This window comes from Numida meleagris, chromosome 16, assembly GCF_002078875.1.
Source record: "Numida meleagris isolate 19003 breed g44 Domestic line chromosome 16, NumMel1.0, whole genome shotgun sequence".
NCBI classification, from domain to species: Eukaryota; Metazoa; Chordata; class Aves; order Galliformes; family Numididae; genus Numida; species Numida meleagris.
In genome coordinates this window covers 1,808,022-1,824,496 of record NC_034424.1, presented here as the reverse complement: position 1 = coordinate 1,824,496, position 16,475 = coordinate 1,808,022, and the positions used below count along the sequence as shown (strand labels likewise).

Here is a 16,475-nt window from a genome sequence, read left to right as displayed (position 1 = left end):
CGGTGCCGCTCCGATCTGCCGTGTGACACTGGGCGTTCCTTCCTCTGTGCTCAACAGAGGGCCTAGCCCTGTCCATGCCTCTCCATACACCTGTCCACCAAGTGGCAAGCAGGTCTGGAAGAGATGCTCCAGAAAACCAAGAGCACTGGGAGCACATTAGAAGCTCTGCGGTGGCAATGCGCTGCTCCACCACTTCTTATGGGACTTCTGAAGCGACAGCTGAAATACCAAAACAGAAAAAGGAACGCAGGCAAAAGCAAGGAAGAAAAAAAGCAGCAAGAAATCAAAATCCTCTTTGAAGCCTGGGTTCATATAGACACTGTTAGACGCTGCTTTCAAGTGATACGTGACCTTGGGAACAAACGGGGAAGCGACTGATTCTCCTCATTACGGCTCTGCCATGTGCACGATGCTGCCAGAAAGCGAAGGGCTGGTCACGGCCAGAAAAGCCATAATGATCATCCAGAATGACCTGCATAAAGGGGCCGTGGCATTTCCAATGATTCCCGCATCAAGCCCATATCCTCTGGCTGAATTAGCGCATCTCTTCCTAAAAAAGGCATCTAGCCGTGGATTAACGATGTCAACGATGACAAATCTACCGTACCCTTTGATATGCTGCTCCAATGCTTAATTGCTCTCACTGTCGGATAATTAAATGCATTATGCTTTCCCCACTAAATTAAAAAGCCCTGTATCATCAGAAACTCTCATTCCAAGTACTTACAGACTGTGGTTAAGCAGAAGTTTTAAAAACTTTCTCTTGGATAAGCTTAATAGAATGAGCAAATTAAGTGCCTGCAGGATCATCTGCTGGACACTGGATCAGTGCTGAGACGGCTCCAGTTGTTCTCCCCCTTAGAACAAGTACGTCAGGAGCACCGGGCACAGCGTGCCAATAATAGTCTCAACAATACTATTTATACCTCTTCAAAGTCCATAGTTTACAGATCTAAAGGCTAACTCTCGGATACGGGATTGTTCTGAGAATTCCCAGGTCTCCTGGGACATCCACTGCTTTCCGTATTTAACTCAAAATCAGGAAAATGAGCAAGGGAGAAGCAGATCTGACACAGAGCTGCCTGCAGCTAAACAAGCACACGTCAGGGCTTTGTCCTTTACGTGCAGGTCCTTGCAGATGGTCTCAGACAAAGTCTGCTGTTACTCCCAGCTTCTAGGAACTCACATCCAGACCGCACCAGACCATCTGGCAGAAACATAAGCAAATTTTAAATGAAAAAAGCTATTAGCTTGGGGTTTTCCTCTTCCCCTGTAATTACAATATGGAAATAAATATCTTCAGTAGGGCTGCATGACAACAGTTCAATGTGACTTTTTCATGGCAATTCTGGCAAAACAGTTTCAAAAAACCAATCCTAAGCCTCGTGAGATCTGCACTGTTATGAGGAGCCATACAGAGCAACACTAAGGAGCAGGAGTTTCTGCAGAGTGGCGACCACATCTCCCAGGAAGCTGAACAGGCCATCAGTACATGTATTACTTATGGGCTTCATATCTATAGAAATCAAATGCTAACTCTGAGAACTGGGACTAAAAAGATCAGCAGAGATCTGGAAGCATTCACACTCAGCTCCCACTCCCCTTTCCCACCACCCTTCTTCGTTCCCCACTACCTGAAACAGACAGTTACATCCTCGCTGTTCTCATTAAATTTTAACCTCCCACCAAGAGTATCAGGAGTGCTTAGTGCATTCAACTTTATTCTTTTCCTGCTTCTAAAGTCTCCGAATTCTGCGGGTTCCTTGGCCCCAGTCTGCAGGTTCAGTCCCTCCTGGTCCGTCACACCGAGCTCCTGCACTGCTCTGCTCCGCTGGCTCCAGATTTAAGTAAGTGCTCCCAGAAAAGAGGCTTTGCTAATCTAGCACACTGCTCTGCTGGGAAATCTCTTCTTCCTTAAAATCCCATCAGGCTGGCAAAGAGCTGGCTCAGGCACACACACACAGATGTCCCACAGCCCTCGCCCTCAGGTTACATCCACCCAGCTCCTCCCAGCAGAGGAGAGAGGGTAGCTACAACTAAGAAGGGAAGGCAAAGAAAGGACCAAGCATTTGGGATGAGGTAGATGGGTATGGAGCTCCTGGGGGCACGACAGACTCCTATCAAAGCAAAACAGAAACAAAATAGTACAGAGCAATACCGCTCCCAGGTGGGCCTGCAAGCCCCCAGCACAACCAGAGAGCTTCTCCAAATGCAAAGCATCCACTGTGCTCCAGCAAGGTTAGTGCTGGGGAGAAAGCAGTCAAAGGCAAATGTCAGACAGGCGGGTCCCCTGCAGAACAGGGGGGGCTGGCAGCCACTGCTCGGCCTCGCTCTGTCCCAGCCCAGAGCTGGCACGACCCAGTACCACCTCCATGGGCTGCTAGCTGATCACATCTGACTGCAATTAGTGCTTCTGTCACCTGCTGCTGCTTTCCACTTTCATGACGGATGGGTTCCCCTCACCCTCCCTGTTCCTTGTGCAGGCAGCCTCAATACAGCCCCTGCAGCCCAGCAGTCGCCCAAGCCAACCCCTGCCTCTTGCCTTCCAGCCCCCCCTGCCTTGCCCCTGCTTGGCAGGGGAGGTGAGAGGCACACGGTAACACTGGCAAAGTGCAAACAAAGGGGCTGCCAACAGCTGGCACCTCGATAAACCCCACGGAGCTCATCACCAGTTTGCTGTGACAAATCCTATCATGTTCCTGCTTCAATTCCTGAACATCCAGGCTCCTCCTCCTCATGTCTCTCCTTCGGGTGGAAAATGCTACACTGCAGCTTGCACCAGAAGCAACCACTTTCCAGGAGCTGACTGCTGAGAACCCCACCACGGCTGCACACACTTGCACATGCAGTTTCAGCTAAACAAACCGCTGCACTCAGAAACTGGATCATCTGCTTTCACTTAAACCAACAAACTCAAGGGAGCAGGGGTGCCTTCATTTAACACCTGCATGGGCTCCACTGCGAACATCAACATTCCAGGCAAGAAGCACGATTACTGACACAAATTGCCCCCACTGCTCTGAGCTATCCCTGTCCGATACAGCTGGGATATCTTTCTCTTTTCCCCACTCATATGTAAATTTTTAACAGTCCATCAAGTTTTGCTTTCAGCTGCATATCACTGTTTAGAGAAGGATAGTGAGAGAGATCCCCGTGCAGAGACAGCTCCAGGCCACACTTTGAGCTCTGTGGTCCCAAGGTTGCCTGAGCCACCACACGTGCATGCCGCCATCAACCAAGAACCGGTCAGAAATGATCGTGCAGAAACTGCATTGCTAATGGCTTTGGTTTTGCAGCTTCTCACGTGGCATCAGCCAACGCTACATGACAGGTTGTGATGTTCCTGCTTCGTGCTGGGCATTGCAAGGAATGGGCAAGAAACTGAAGGCAGCTATTGCAAGGCTTAGGGCAGAGCGTCCAGAGACACCTGCGTATGGAAACCGAAAAAACTGAACCACAAATACGTTCAGTGCATTCATGCTCCTTAGATTGGCACAAGACAACATATTTTATGTGCTTGAGAAAATCATACTCACATACTTACTACACTGTAATGGGATCAACCCTGTTTCTATTACTGGCACAGAAATCCCCTACAGCAGCAGGGAGAAGTTACTAAAAATGGCAAAGACAGACTATCCCACTATTTTTTCCCAGAAGCAAAGATAAAGAACAAATAAACCTTACTAATCAAACCCCGTGTCGGTTCAGCAGACCGCGCAGTGCTCTTCCCACAGCCCCGCAATTAAGAGCTCTTTCATTAGCAAAGCAGACGAGCTAGCAAGGAGAAGCCTGACGCTGGAAGCACAGCCACATGCTGTGCAAAGGTTCTGGCACGCTCCTGCGTGTGCTGCTTCCCAGCAGAGCTGCTCGCACTACGCTCCCGGTACCAACTCCAGCTCGGCCATGTCAGCTGTCTCACTTTCCTCATTCTCAGGATTTTTACCTCCAGCACAGCATGAGCTTGCAAACGAAGCCCGACAGCTAGAGGAGTGACCCAAGCACCGCAGCAAGGCTGCCAGGGAGCAAAGCTGGTGCCCATCCACAGCTGGTTGGGAGCGCTAACAGGGCGTGTAGCTTTGGACATGGCCAAGGGCGAACGTGCCAGGGCCTCCAACAACTGGGGACTGAGACTTAAGCAAGAAAATACCGGTCTGCAACGAAAAACAGATCCCCAGCAGATCGCAACGCCTGCGTGAGCCAGGGCAGCGCAGCTCTCCATCTCCTCCACTGCTGTTGCACAGTTACAGTTTGGTACAGAATCTCCAGCAGCTGTCTGGGGACACCCACCGCTGCCTTGGTGAGGCTGATGAGTCCAGCTGCACGAGTGCTCCATCCACCTGCTAACGCCCTTCAGCAGGGCACCAGAAGCGTGGCCCCATTAGGATGACTGCAACAGCATCAATGTGTGTATGGTCACATACCCACCTCAAATGGAAGACGCCGTGTGCCAATGGCCTCTTCACTGGATGCCCACACAGGATATTTAACCATGGCTGAGATGACACACATAGGCCTCACACTTCCAGACCCATGGAGAGGGTCTTCAAGGCGTGCACCTTGTAGGGTCAGAAGAGCCAACTGCAGCTCTCCAAATCAGATGGAGAGCTCTTTCACTTTTCTTTTGTTACTTTTCATCCAGGAGACAACGTCCCCATCACGATCCCCATTAGAACTTGCCCTTTTGAGGTTTTTTTGCATATCAGAGTGTTTCTGAGCAACTGAGCAACCGCAGACACTTGCAAACCACCAACAGCCACCTGCCTGGCCCTGAGAGATGCCAAGAAGTGGTGAGGGCAGGAGGAGCTCCTGCAGAGCAGCCCACAGCCCCTGGGAGCACTGCTGGGCACTGACACAGAACATGGTGTTTTACAGCAACACCTGTGTGCACACGGAAGGTAACAGCTCCCGGTGCTGGGACCGGGCATTGAGCAGCAGACAGCAGAAATAAATACCAACATAAGCAAAGGAGCTTCTGTTCCTTGCTCCTCCTTCCTGCCCAGGCTTTATCTCTACTAGTTAAAGGGTTCCCGTGTTTTGGGCTCACATTGTGAAACAGAATGAGACATTAATTCCCCTGTTTCCGCAGAGGGTTCAGTGCCTCTGACCTCATTCTCCACGCAGCACAAAACTGGCACCAGAGACACACAGCTCCAGTTACAGCCTCATGGTCACCACTGAATGACTGGAAACGACCTGGGAGTCCCAGCTCAGCCAGCTGCTCCTCCTATCTTAAGGGGTAACTACGGGACTCTTTCGCCTCCATCCTTCTTCCCTTCCAGACACATCTCAGAGAAGTTAAACGTAGAAATGGAGGTTTCTGAGCAGGAGGGGCCCTCTCAAAGCTCAATACACACACACACACTCTTGCCTTTTGGTCTGCTGTCTCACTCTGCAAACCTTTGTGTTCTCAACAGTTATAAATGGATTAAGAAGGAATGGAAGAAATTCTTCCAAAGGTGCCGACTTTGTGCTACTGCACCAAGAGAAGGGGAGCAAAACCAATGCTGTCAAAACTCTTCGGAGAACTCTGTTCGAAAACCAAGTTAACATGCAACAACATCAATTAAAATTGTCACCTGTTTCAGATTCAGCTTCGATCCCAATTCAGGAAGCAATTCCTAAACAGAGAAAAAGCCAGTTACATTTGTGAGAAGACCATTTCCTTCCTCTCAAAGACCAATATGCACATACAGAAAAGGCTGCTGAGGTCCCCTGGCAGCTGCAAGGTTGGAGAAAACAATTTCTTGGCGCCAGCAGGTTTCTGCAGGAGCTGGGGAATGAAAGATAACGCGCTGCAGGCAACAAAATACCTCCTTCCCCAGTTCCTTCTCTTAGCATATGTGTGCAAGAGGATTCTACCAAGAAAAGAGCAACGCTCTAAAAAACTCATGATGAAAACCCACGTGTCCTGTAACGCCAAATTCTGGGTGATTTCCACAATTCCTATAATACATCTACCTGCTCCTGTAGTGTTTTCAAAGGGGAAAAGGCAACAACTGCATGCGCTGTGCTGAGGAGCCTCTTATAAACTGCTCAACAAAGAAATAATCAGGACAGAAAAATGACAAGTAGCAAAGACTCTGCTCCACAAATGAAAACAGCATGTAAATTCAAAAGACAATGGGGAAAAATAGGTAGTAATTATCTGGAAGGCTGAACAAAACAGCTGTTTTATTGTCTTGCAGAAATGAGATCAAATCTTGGGGACTGTGGGCTCGCATTCACATGCAGAGGCTTGAGCAGGAAATGTTTGAGCGCTCTCTTCCTACCGCCTCGTGAATTTTGTTCCTCTCACCATTTCCATCCCAAGCAAACGGGCTGCACTGCAGAGGACAGGCTCTGCACTTTTTAGAGTGGCCAGGCAACTGCAGGCTTGGCCTTTTGAATCCATCGCCGCTGCACGAGCCAGGAGCGATGAGCAGCGCAATCGCAGCGCGCCTGGAATGTGGCGATGCAAACACTCCAACACTGCAAGCAGCTTTCTAGAGACAAGCCTTAAAGCCCAAGGGGTTGTAGAAAAAAAATCCTTCTGATGTATCATAAAATATGAACGATGAAAACACTCCTTCCTAACCTAGCCGTCGTCTTTTAGAAGGGAATTGCCTCTTTCAATTGCTCAGCCCCAAGGGGTCTCTCCCTGGCAAACTCCACCAGGGTCGGGGGTTGCCCTGCCTAATTTAAGTGCACAACAGGCTGCTGGAGGAAAGCTGCGAGGTTTCAGCTGCAAAGTAAGCAGGTAAGAAAGCCTTCCATGAGACTTCCATCAGGCTGCGTGCGCTGCATCTGGGCCTCCCCAGCTGCCAGCCAAAAAACTCAGCAGGGGGGAGAGAGCCAGAGAATTCAAATGCAATCAGGGGAAGGCAGAGGGGAAATTAGCGGTTTGGGAGAATGGTTGGGAAATCGTGGCCCGTGTGGTTTCTGCCCTGCTCTGCAGGCTGCACACCACAAGGTTTGCAGGCTCAGTGTGTTTGGACTCCCACCTGCTTCCGGAGTCACAGGTGCTGCAGTACCAAGGGCACCTTTCCCCATCTGTGGCTGGCTTGGTGCCACCAATCTCTTCTCTTTTTTTTCCCCTTCCCCTGCTCCAGACCACAGTGATTCACAGCTTTGAGAGCTTTACATCATATTGCTGCCGTGCTGCAACATGTAGGTGACATCTGAGGATCATCTGGCATTTGCTTGTCCACAAAATGCTGGTAGCTAGCAGCAATCCACCTACGCCAGCACTTACAGAGCTCCAGCAGCTTCCCATTTATTTCTGGGTGTCACTCACATTGCCAAGCAGGGCTCGCAGCAATCTGTGTCCCTCGACCTAGGTACAGGATGGTCCCTCTCCATCGTTAGACGCAGCACGATGGAAGGATCGAGCTCATCGTAGCTAAATATAAAGTGTCACAGGGTTGGAGATTGAGTGCTCGTGGTGCAGATCTGACTGTTCCCGGTATCTAATTCCCCACCTTTGGCGAAAGAACCAAACTTGGTCCATGTTTACGACAAAGAAAGGCCCATTTCTGCTCACTCCCACTATAACTTGGGGTCACAAGATGACTTCAAATCTCCTTTTACTTCCTGAACAAAAGTTAGATCTCTGTTTTATTGCGTGATGGTAAATCCACCCCCAAGGATTCTGGAGAGAAGATTTCTGAACAAGCTGCATTACTGTAGGCAGCATGTACAGAGGAAGAAAACATCATCTGGCTTCATGACACGGCAACGCAATCAAGTTGCCTAACATATCAGCTTCTTGACAGCTTTCAAGCTTAGGAGAAGCCTCAAGTTAACATACTATGCTTAATTTCCTTTGGGTCAGACTTATAAGAAATCTAATTTGTTTCATAAGCAGCTCTGGATTTCAGCAGACAACTGATGAGCAATACAGCCAAGAGAGAAAGGCCATTTAGTGTCTCTGATAGATCTGCCAGAGAAGGCAATTGATCAATTATATATTTAGAAACACACGGGGGAAGAGAGCTGCTTGTGTCCACGTGTGTCCACGTGACTGTTTGAACACCTCGGTCTCTCTGTAAGAGAAAAAATCACAAAAGAAAAAAGCATAAAGCAGTCTGCTCAGTGGGACACCTCTGAAATACACACACCCCTGTGCAACAACGTGTTCCTCCCACTCACCCAGAGAAAGCCAAGGCCTAGCAGCACAGCACTGCTGCTGGGCATATACATTACCAGGCTAGGGGTGGGTTTAGGCATTGTCTTCCGTGCTCTGTGGACCTTGACTTCAGCGTTAGCAGCAGTGGCTTTTTTAGCATCCATGTCCTTACTGCCCTCCCCGAGCTTGGTTGGCATCGTGGCCTGCATCTGAGAAAAGGTGCCCACAGTTCTCCCTTTGCTTGCTCCTCCTGGAAGAGTTTTTGCAGCATGGCCAGTGAGAGAAGCAAAGGTGCTGGTAGTCCTTAGAGGTTGCTCCTGTGCCATCTGCTTGGTTAGAATATATCCATTGCTCCCTGTTAGAGAAGTCTGTGTGAAGTCATTAGCTTTCATATGGTTTTGCTTCCCAGTCTCACCATCTCGTTCAGAAATGCCATTTTCTGCTATCCTATTTAATTTAGTACTAGAGTCCTGCTGGCTCACTTTCGTATTGTCCTGAGTGTTTTTCGCTGGGTTTGTGTGGCTCCCAGCCTCGCCGTGCTCACAGGAACCGTTGGTTTCACCGTCTACAGCCATTTTTGGTTCCCCCACTTGCTTTTCTGTAGCACTTTCATCCGCAGCCATGGCATTGAACCCTGGAGAAAGAGGGAGGAGAAAGAGAAGGGAGGAGAAAGAAAAGGGTCACAGGCGTCATTAAAACACGCGGTGGCTAACGACGAGTAAATGTCTCCCCCAAAGAAGTGCTCGCTCCGTATTTCCACTTGGGCTGCCAACGTACCTACCTGACTGGCTTGGCAGGATCCTGCCACGGCAAAAACCGGGGCAGCTCAGCTGAAAGCAGCGCACTCATTCTGACTCGCCCCAGCTGCAGATGCGGCCATTTATTCCCCAACGATGGATTTTTCAAGGTAAATATTATCTCTAGCTTTTCCAATAACTACATTTGTAGGACCATATGTCAACACTTCACACGTCAAACAGAACGCTGCCCCATCTCGCGCTCGGATCTCTGGCACAGCTCTTCGCAGTGCCACCCGGACACAGGAGGGCTGCTGGGGAGCTGGATGGGCGAGCTCCTGCGGCACAGCTGCAGGTGGTAACTCTGCAAGGAATAAGCTCTGCGGGCAGCGCTGCTCACCGAAGATCACTCATCCAGCAGGAAGCAGCAGCACAGGAGCAGGATGCACGGTGTCATTTCAGAGGTAACAGCCAGAGCAAACACGAGGGTGAAGCACGCTAAGTGCAGTTCCAGACTAAAACAATTACATGGTTAAAACACAGCGAGATCTCTGCAGACTAAAAGCTCGCTCGCAGATAACACAGGAGCGTCCATGCAAAGACTTTTTTTTTTCTCCTTTCCAAATATTTCCAAGCTCCCCTGCCAGTACTTTCATCCCACAGATATTTCAGACCTGAGCTACAGAATCCAAGCATGAACACCCTGTACTTGCAGAAAGGTTCCCGACACGACAAACCAGCAGCTCCCCAGGCAACCAGGGCTGATAACAATTCACTGGCACGTTCAGTAAAATGAGTAAATCAACCTGCTGTTAGGGATTCTGCGTATTGTTTTCCTTCCAGAGGCCAGACAGTTATGAAAAGCATCATAAGTACCATCAAAAGCTCGGTCCAAGCGGACTGGAGGAGCAGGTAGGACTGATTTACAGCCAACTGAAGTTATTTTAGCCTACAGTGGAGCCCAGAATTCAAAGCAGAGAACAGCTGTGCGAGCCAGAGCAGCACGCTGGTATCAGCACCTCGCTTCACACTGCTCCTGGAGACCACAACCTGAAGGACCTCTGCTGACCTGATGAAAACCTTCTGCAAAGCCCCAAACCCAGTGCCCACCTCCCCCAGGTGCTGCCAGGCAGAGCTGGGGGGGCAGGGGCACAACGCAGCAGGCCGGCAGAAGCATCACAGCTCCCCGAACACTATTCAAAGTCAGCATCCCCCCCGCTGCCTCCTAGACCACTTCTGCGTACTGCAAGCTCTGACAAGGTGCGCATGGGTTGGATTGGGGTTGAAAGGACTCCTGATAGGGCAGGCATAAAAGTGCTATTAGGTGAGAAATCTTGGGCAGGGGGAGCAAAGCGCTGCGCGCTTGCTTTTTCAACCTTTATTTCTCTCATTCTTCACTGGTGTCCTTAGAAGACCACACCGGCACCATTTAAAGGGATCTTTCAGCAAACTCAGCACCAGAAGGAAAGCAGAGGTGGGCTCCCTAACCGCAGCTGGAGGCTCCCAGAGCTCAGCAGCCAGCACCTGGCAGAGTGAAGCCTTCGGTATTTGTTGACTGCAGCGCTGTGCACTCCCACCAGCACAGCAAATAGCTTCCGTGGCCGAGTATTAGATAAACCGAGTCAGCTGAGAGCAAGAATTGCTCCACCTGCCAGCAGGGCAACCAAACCAAGGTAAAGGAGAGCGCTGCCCTGGGGGAAAGAATAACTGCTATTGCAGTTGCCCCAAATTGCCCCAAAAGCGTCACGCTTTACAAACAATCCATGAGGTTGAAATAGACATAATTCAACATACGTTTACATTTTTGCTGAACAGGGGCCTATAGAAAGTGATGGGAACACAACCTAGAGAGAGCAGGAGCCTCGCAGTGCATAAATGCTCTTAAAAGCCTGCAGAAGCTCTTCAACAGCACCAGCGAAAGAAGTGCTCATTTTCTTCGTTATCCAAAAAAAGTTTTTTTTATTGCCAACCTGCTGAAATCTTGGCTTACAATAGACCTCATGACAATGAGTTCCATGGGTCAGTCAGCAAGCTCCTCTTGAAAGCCCAGCTCAATGGGAGGCATTTGTGCTCAGGCCGGAAACCCAAGTGAATAAAAGCCTGAAACTGATTATTTGCCTGAAACTTTACAACATTCATTCCTTCTAAACAGACCAAAACTACATTCTGTCTGTATTCACTTCTCTCTCCAACTCCCTCTTTGTCTTTTAACTCAAAAAAAATTACAGATAAAAATATATAGCCTATTTCCATGGGTGTGTAGCCTCAATTACCAGAAGAATCCTTGTAACTCCAGCATTGTCTTATGCACCCCCTATGCCACATTTAGCTGGAGAAGCTGGTCACATTGTTCACAACACTGCCTGCACCCAAGTACAAGCTTCCACAATTAATTTTATAGCAGAGATGGTGAGGCCCTGGCCCTGCTGCCCAGAGCTGCGGGTGCCCCATCCCTGGAAGTACCATGGCCATGGATGGGCGCTGGGCAGCCTGAGCCAGGGGCAGCCAGCCCACGACACGGGGTGGAACATGACCTTTAGGGTCCCATCCAACCCAACCATTCCACGATTCTACGAGTCTATCACAACCACAGGCCAACCTGTCCTGCTGCCCATTCACCTAGAAAGGTATCCGAAGCTGCTACCAAGCTGACACAAACTTCGATGCATACCTTCTAGGAGCTGGATACTAGCCCTGTGATTCCACAAGCAAAGAATAATCAGCAATACATTTAAACCAGAGCTCTGCATTAACAGCTCACTGTGGGCAACAAAGAGTTCACAGCCTTCCACCTCTCCATGCGCTCACACGGACCCTCTGCAGCAGCTTCGGTCTTAGCCTTTCTTCTCGATATCAAACACGGTCACTCAAAATTAAATTAAAACTCTGATGAAGAGAATGGGATCTTGAGAAAGGAGAGGAGGAGCGGAGCCAGACAGCGCCTTGAGCAGAGTGCAATGGGTGCTCCACCAGCATGCTGCTGCTGGGACCCGCCAGCTTTCCACCTGCAGGCAGACAGGGGTTTGGCCCAAGGCTCAGCAGTACTGAGAGAATCCTCCAAAAGAAATAGAAGCCTTCAGTGTATTTTGTTAAACCCAGATCTCTCCGCTCAACGAGACAGAGTAAGAAAAACATGCAGGCGTTAGGAGCGTTGCTCCAGGCCAAAATGCAATCGTCGCTAAAAAAACAATCGAGAATAAAGATCCTTCAAGCGAGCGCTTGATTATCTGATCTGCAGCTTTCACATGTTTTCCTGGGCACCTCGGTGCTGCTGGAGGCTGCTGACGTCCTGCAGGGTCCTTCCACCGGTGTGCTCCTCATGCAGGGCACAGGGCTGAGGCTGCAGCAGCGCCCGGCACAGCTCATGCTTCTGAACTGCACTACACGTGAGTGCTGCAAACATCCGTATTTATACACAGAGACATTTCATAGGTTTTTTGTCTTTAAGTGCTTGCTGATCATCTTTAAGATGCCACAGGCATTTATTCGATATCCAACTGATGTGCTGGAAGAAGCAAGGAACGCACCTGCTTAATCCTTGCCTTGCAGTTCCTCCAACCCCTTCCTTCTCAAAAGGAAAGAAAATAGTGAAGCAGAGAAAAGTCCAGCTGCAATAAAAAGGCTGCTGAAGAGATGAGAGTTCCGACCAGTATGGAATGGGAGACTGGGATCCTGTACTCCATCTGAAAGGAAAGCTCCACCTCTGTCATTCAAGCCAAAAAGCTGAGCGTTATGAAGCCAAGAAATGAAGAGAATTACAAGTTTCAGGCCAAAGTTCCTCTCTGGGATGAGTTACTGATGGTCTTTATTATTTTTTGTCCCTTTTACATCAGTGTAGGCAGATGATGCCCAGGAGAGCTCGGCTTTGAATTTCCACAATGCAAGTGCCACCCTCCTACTGCCCTGGAGACTACAGGCACCTGTGGGAGCCTGCCCCACGTCTCCTGTAGGACAACAGCCACAGCTAAAACATGGAAAACCACCAAAAAAAGTGAACATGTGTTGTTCATGTCTCACATCGAGCTTACAGAGGTCAGGTAAATGGGACTCAGCCTCTTGCCAATGGGCTGCCCATGAATACCGGTGATGACTGCAAGGTGTTTAATGCCCCACACGAAATTAATTGTCCCTTTGCCGTGGGATGGAGTGCCCAAGCATGGCGAGCACCTGGCGGGCTGTCAGGGGGAGCGACCACCTGAAGTGTGTGTGCATCCTTTGTTCCACCTGGCCTCCTGGCTGCGGGTCTCAGCAGGGAGTCCCAGCGCTGAGCAAGTCAAGGCAGGGAGATTGTTCTTTTTCTCCTTTTAAAGCACCTAGCTCTACACCTGGGAATGCAAAGGTTGCAGCTGCTCAGTGGAAAGCAGCACGTTCCTCACCCACGGCAGCTTCCTATCTGCAGTAAGAGGGAAAGGAGAAAAAAAAAAAAAAGAGAAAAAGCCCTTCCAGGAAATTAAAAACCTAACACTCTCTCAAAGCAGCTTTAAATTTATTTGAAAGCAAAGTGACTGTGCATGCCTCATCCAGCAACGCTGCTCCTGTAAAGCAGCTGCCTCGGTGAAGTCTCAGGGAGACTGAGCCTAATGGGGACCTTCGCTCCTCACTGTGGCTGAGTGCAGCTTCCCACCTCCGGGACAGGAGCAACAACAGGAGCAGTTTGCACTGGAAGGTCACGTTGGATGAAGCACGCAGCTGGGAGCTAGGGACAGGAGGAGGAGAACTGAAATCCCTTGCAGTTCTTGCAGGAAACCGCTTTTCACTAGCTTCTGAGTCAGGCTAAATACAATGCAGCCTAATAAAATACTTGTGCTCATCTCTTCCATCTCCCTGCCCCTCTTCCTTCCCTGTCCAAGGCAAAGAGGAACCTAAGCTACCTACAAGAAAAACTGAACTGGAACGTTTCCCCACGGATAACAGAAGGGGACACAAAGCCTAAGAAGCAGTTCACAGTGAGCAGGGAATTAATCCCAGAATCAGAAATTAAAGCACCAGGAACACCTGAGGATCTCATCCCTACAGCTGCATGTTAAACTTATAGTTCAATTACTTCTCTGCATTGGTGCCAGGATGAAACTAGAAGCAGTGCCCATGTGCCTTGCCTGAGGGACAGGCCACTAAATCTCATTTAAAGTTGCAAGCTACCTGAATTTTCCGGCCTTTGGCTCCACAAGTTCCAACCTCTGCAAGTTTCCAAGGGCGTTTTCCCAAAGGGAACACAACTCAGGACAGATCTAGTTTTGTGTTACAGACAGGAACTCCTACCAATCAGTTTGCTTCACAGCAGCTCAGCCTAAAGCAGCACCTAGAATTCCCAGCAGCCTTCTGTGGGTTCCCAATCCAAGCCTCCTCCTCTCCAGAGCACAGAGCAAACGCCAAGAGCCCCATCCCAGACAGCAAGGTGCAGCACCAGGCCGTGCACCCCATGTCCACGCATCACTTCCCACCCCCTGGTTAGGAAACAGGGCTCAAAGAAACCATTCCATGCCATCCTGCGAGTCTGCTGTAGTGATTTCATGCTCACATCACGCTTAAAAATGCAAATTCCCATGCAAACTCCGAACATTGTTATTAACAGAACTTAGGGTCGCTGACTAATTGAACTGCTATGATGGCCACAGATGGTTAATGAAGGTCAGCTAAGAACAATGCATATAGCACAATGACCAAACCACTGTCTTTAACACAAATGGTACGTTTGAGAAGGAGGAGAATACAATCTGAATCTCACCACAAGAATGGAAACTATGCAGTTTAGATGTTAGGATCCTTTCTTTCCCAGTAATAGAACAGTACAGTAAGCTGAAGTGGTTGAAATTTGAGCACCTTGTCAACCCTCAGGACTGCTCCTGCACAGGGAGGGTTCCCAGCTTCCTCCTCATACACAGCATTTCCTTTTAGTCAGAATGAGTCAAGACTTGCAAGGCAGAGAAGTTTCTCTTTTCCAGACCTCATCCTGCCTTTTCACCTCCACAGACACTTGCCACTTACCTTGAGATCAACCTAGAGCTAAATACATTAGCGTAATACTCCTGAGCCAAGCAAGGCAAGGGATCAAAGCTCAAGTCTCTTCCCAGAGGAATGCAACCTCACACCGACATCTCAGACTCCATTTCTGGTCTTCCCGGATCCGAGGTCCACGTGGAACTGACGTCAGCAGCAACTCTCACGTGCTGCCAGTTAATATGCAAGCACCGTGGTCACATCTGACACAGCACTCAATATTTTGCTTGTTCTGCTCCTTACTTTCTAACCAGAGCAAAACATTATGCTGGGCGGAAGAGAACTCAAAGGCAATGCTATACTCACACAGGTCCAAATTAAGTCCAAAATTTTGTTTCTAGCAAGAACAGGGTATTTTGGTGGGGTCAGTTCAGTGCTCTTCTGATGTTCTATTATGGAGAGGAGAACAAAAATTCCCCAGATCCTGGCAGATCAATGAGAAGTAGCTAGTCAAGGAATAATGAAGCCATGAAAAGAAAGTGGAATAAAAAAAAAAGATTAGGGGCTGTGTTGTTTCTTTTTTCCCCCCTAATCCCACCGACATCTATTAAGCTCTCAGATCTGTGTGTGTGCAACTCACAGACAAGCGCAGAGGAAAGACTTCATCCAACTAACATGTGCACTACAGCCTGCAAAGTAAAAGAAAGCAGAGACGAGGCAGAAGCCAGGAAGCAACCCTCAATGGCACGAGGTGTCTCGCCCAGCCAGCAGTGATCGCTGCCGGCTCTGGAGCAACAGAGAGACTCAGAGGAAAACAGAAAGTTAACTTTAATAGGGAGGAAAAAGGCTAGGTCATCGTGTGGATCAGAGTTCGACTAAAAGCAGTCACACAGAGGAGGTTCAAAGTAACTCAAGCCTCCTTTGTGTCTCACAGCCACACCAAAGCAGAAGTGAAAATCGTATGTAATTCTTCAGGTGGGTGGAGATGGATGGACTGTAGAGCAAATTTGCATCTTCTGGGGAAAAGCCCCGCTCGGGAGGACACAGGAGGAGAACGGAGCTGCTCCTTTTGTCAGAGCACAGCTGAGCCCTTGGGCACAGAGCACATCTCTCAGCCCTCACCTCGCTCCCAGTTTGCCACGAGCCAACCCCATGAGCCAGGCTGAGGTCTGGCCCTCCACCGAGGCAGGTGCTCACCTTCCTCCTTGTTGTTGGTGATATCTTTCAGCAGTTCAGTCTTCATGCAGGCGTCTTTCCTTGTCTCTCCCTTACTCAGCACTGTTTGCTGATGGGGGGAAAAAGAAATACCGAGTTTTAGCTCCAAGTTCATAGACACATTAAAAAAAAAAAAAAAAAAGAAAAAGAAGAGACAATCGTGGATGTATCCTGTTTACATCACAGGCCAACCTCCTTCTGCAAAATACCGCTGGCAGGAAACTGCCAAGGCACGGGTCAAAGATAAAGGCCCCAGGGCTGGGACCAGAGCTTGGGGCCAAGGCAGGCACTGCAGCCGGGTGCAGCCACGCAGCTCTGAATGCAAAGAGCTAAGGAACCCAGCCAAGGACGGCTGCAGGCTGAAAGGGGCACGGAGGGCACCCCGAGGAAGTGACCCTTGCTGCCCCAGGCTGCTTTGTTGTGGGTAGGAGGAGGTGGGCTGAGCCCATTTCTCACTGCACATCATTTATCTGCACGAG

At 49.4% G+C, this 16,475-nt stretch overlaps 1 protein-coding gene across 15 annotated transcripts in view; it reads right to left on the bottom strand.

The window, feature by feature from the left end:
• Positions 1–16,475, bottom strand: part of EHMT1 (euchromatic histone lysine methyltransferase 1) — a 91,564-nt gene that overhangs the window by 38,315 nt on the left and 36,774 nt on the right. For 12 of the 15 annotated variants that reach the window (XM_021413554.1, XM_021413555.1, XM_021413556.1 and 9 more), the window contains exons 2-4: positions 15,979–16,066; positions 8,185–8,741; positions 5,580–5,621 (exon numbers count right to left, since the gene is read on the bottom strand). In XM_021413554.1, the coding sequence (XP_021269229.1) occupies positions 5,580–5,621; positions 8,185–8,741; positions 15,979–16,066 (687 nt within the window). Of the gene's footprint in view, positions 1–5,579; positions 5,622–8,184; positions 8,742–14,829; positions 14,982–15,978; positions 16,067–16,475 lie in introns of those variants that run through there. The other 3 variants (XM_021413549.1, XM_021413552.1, XM_021413564.1) reach the window with 2 other exon arrangements.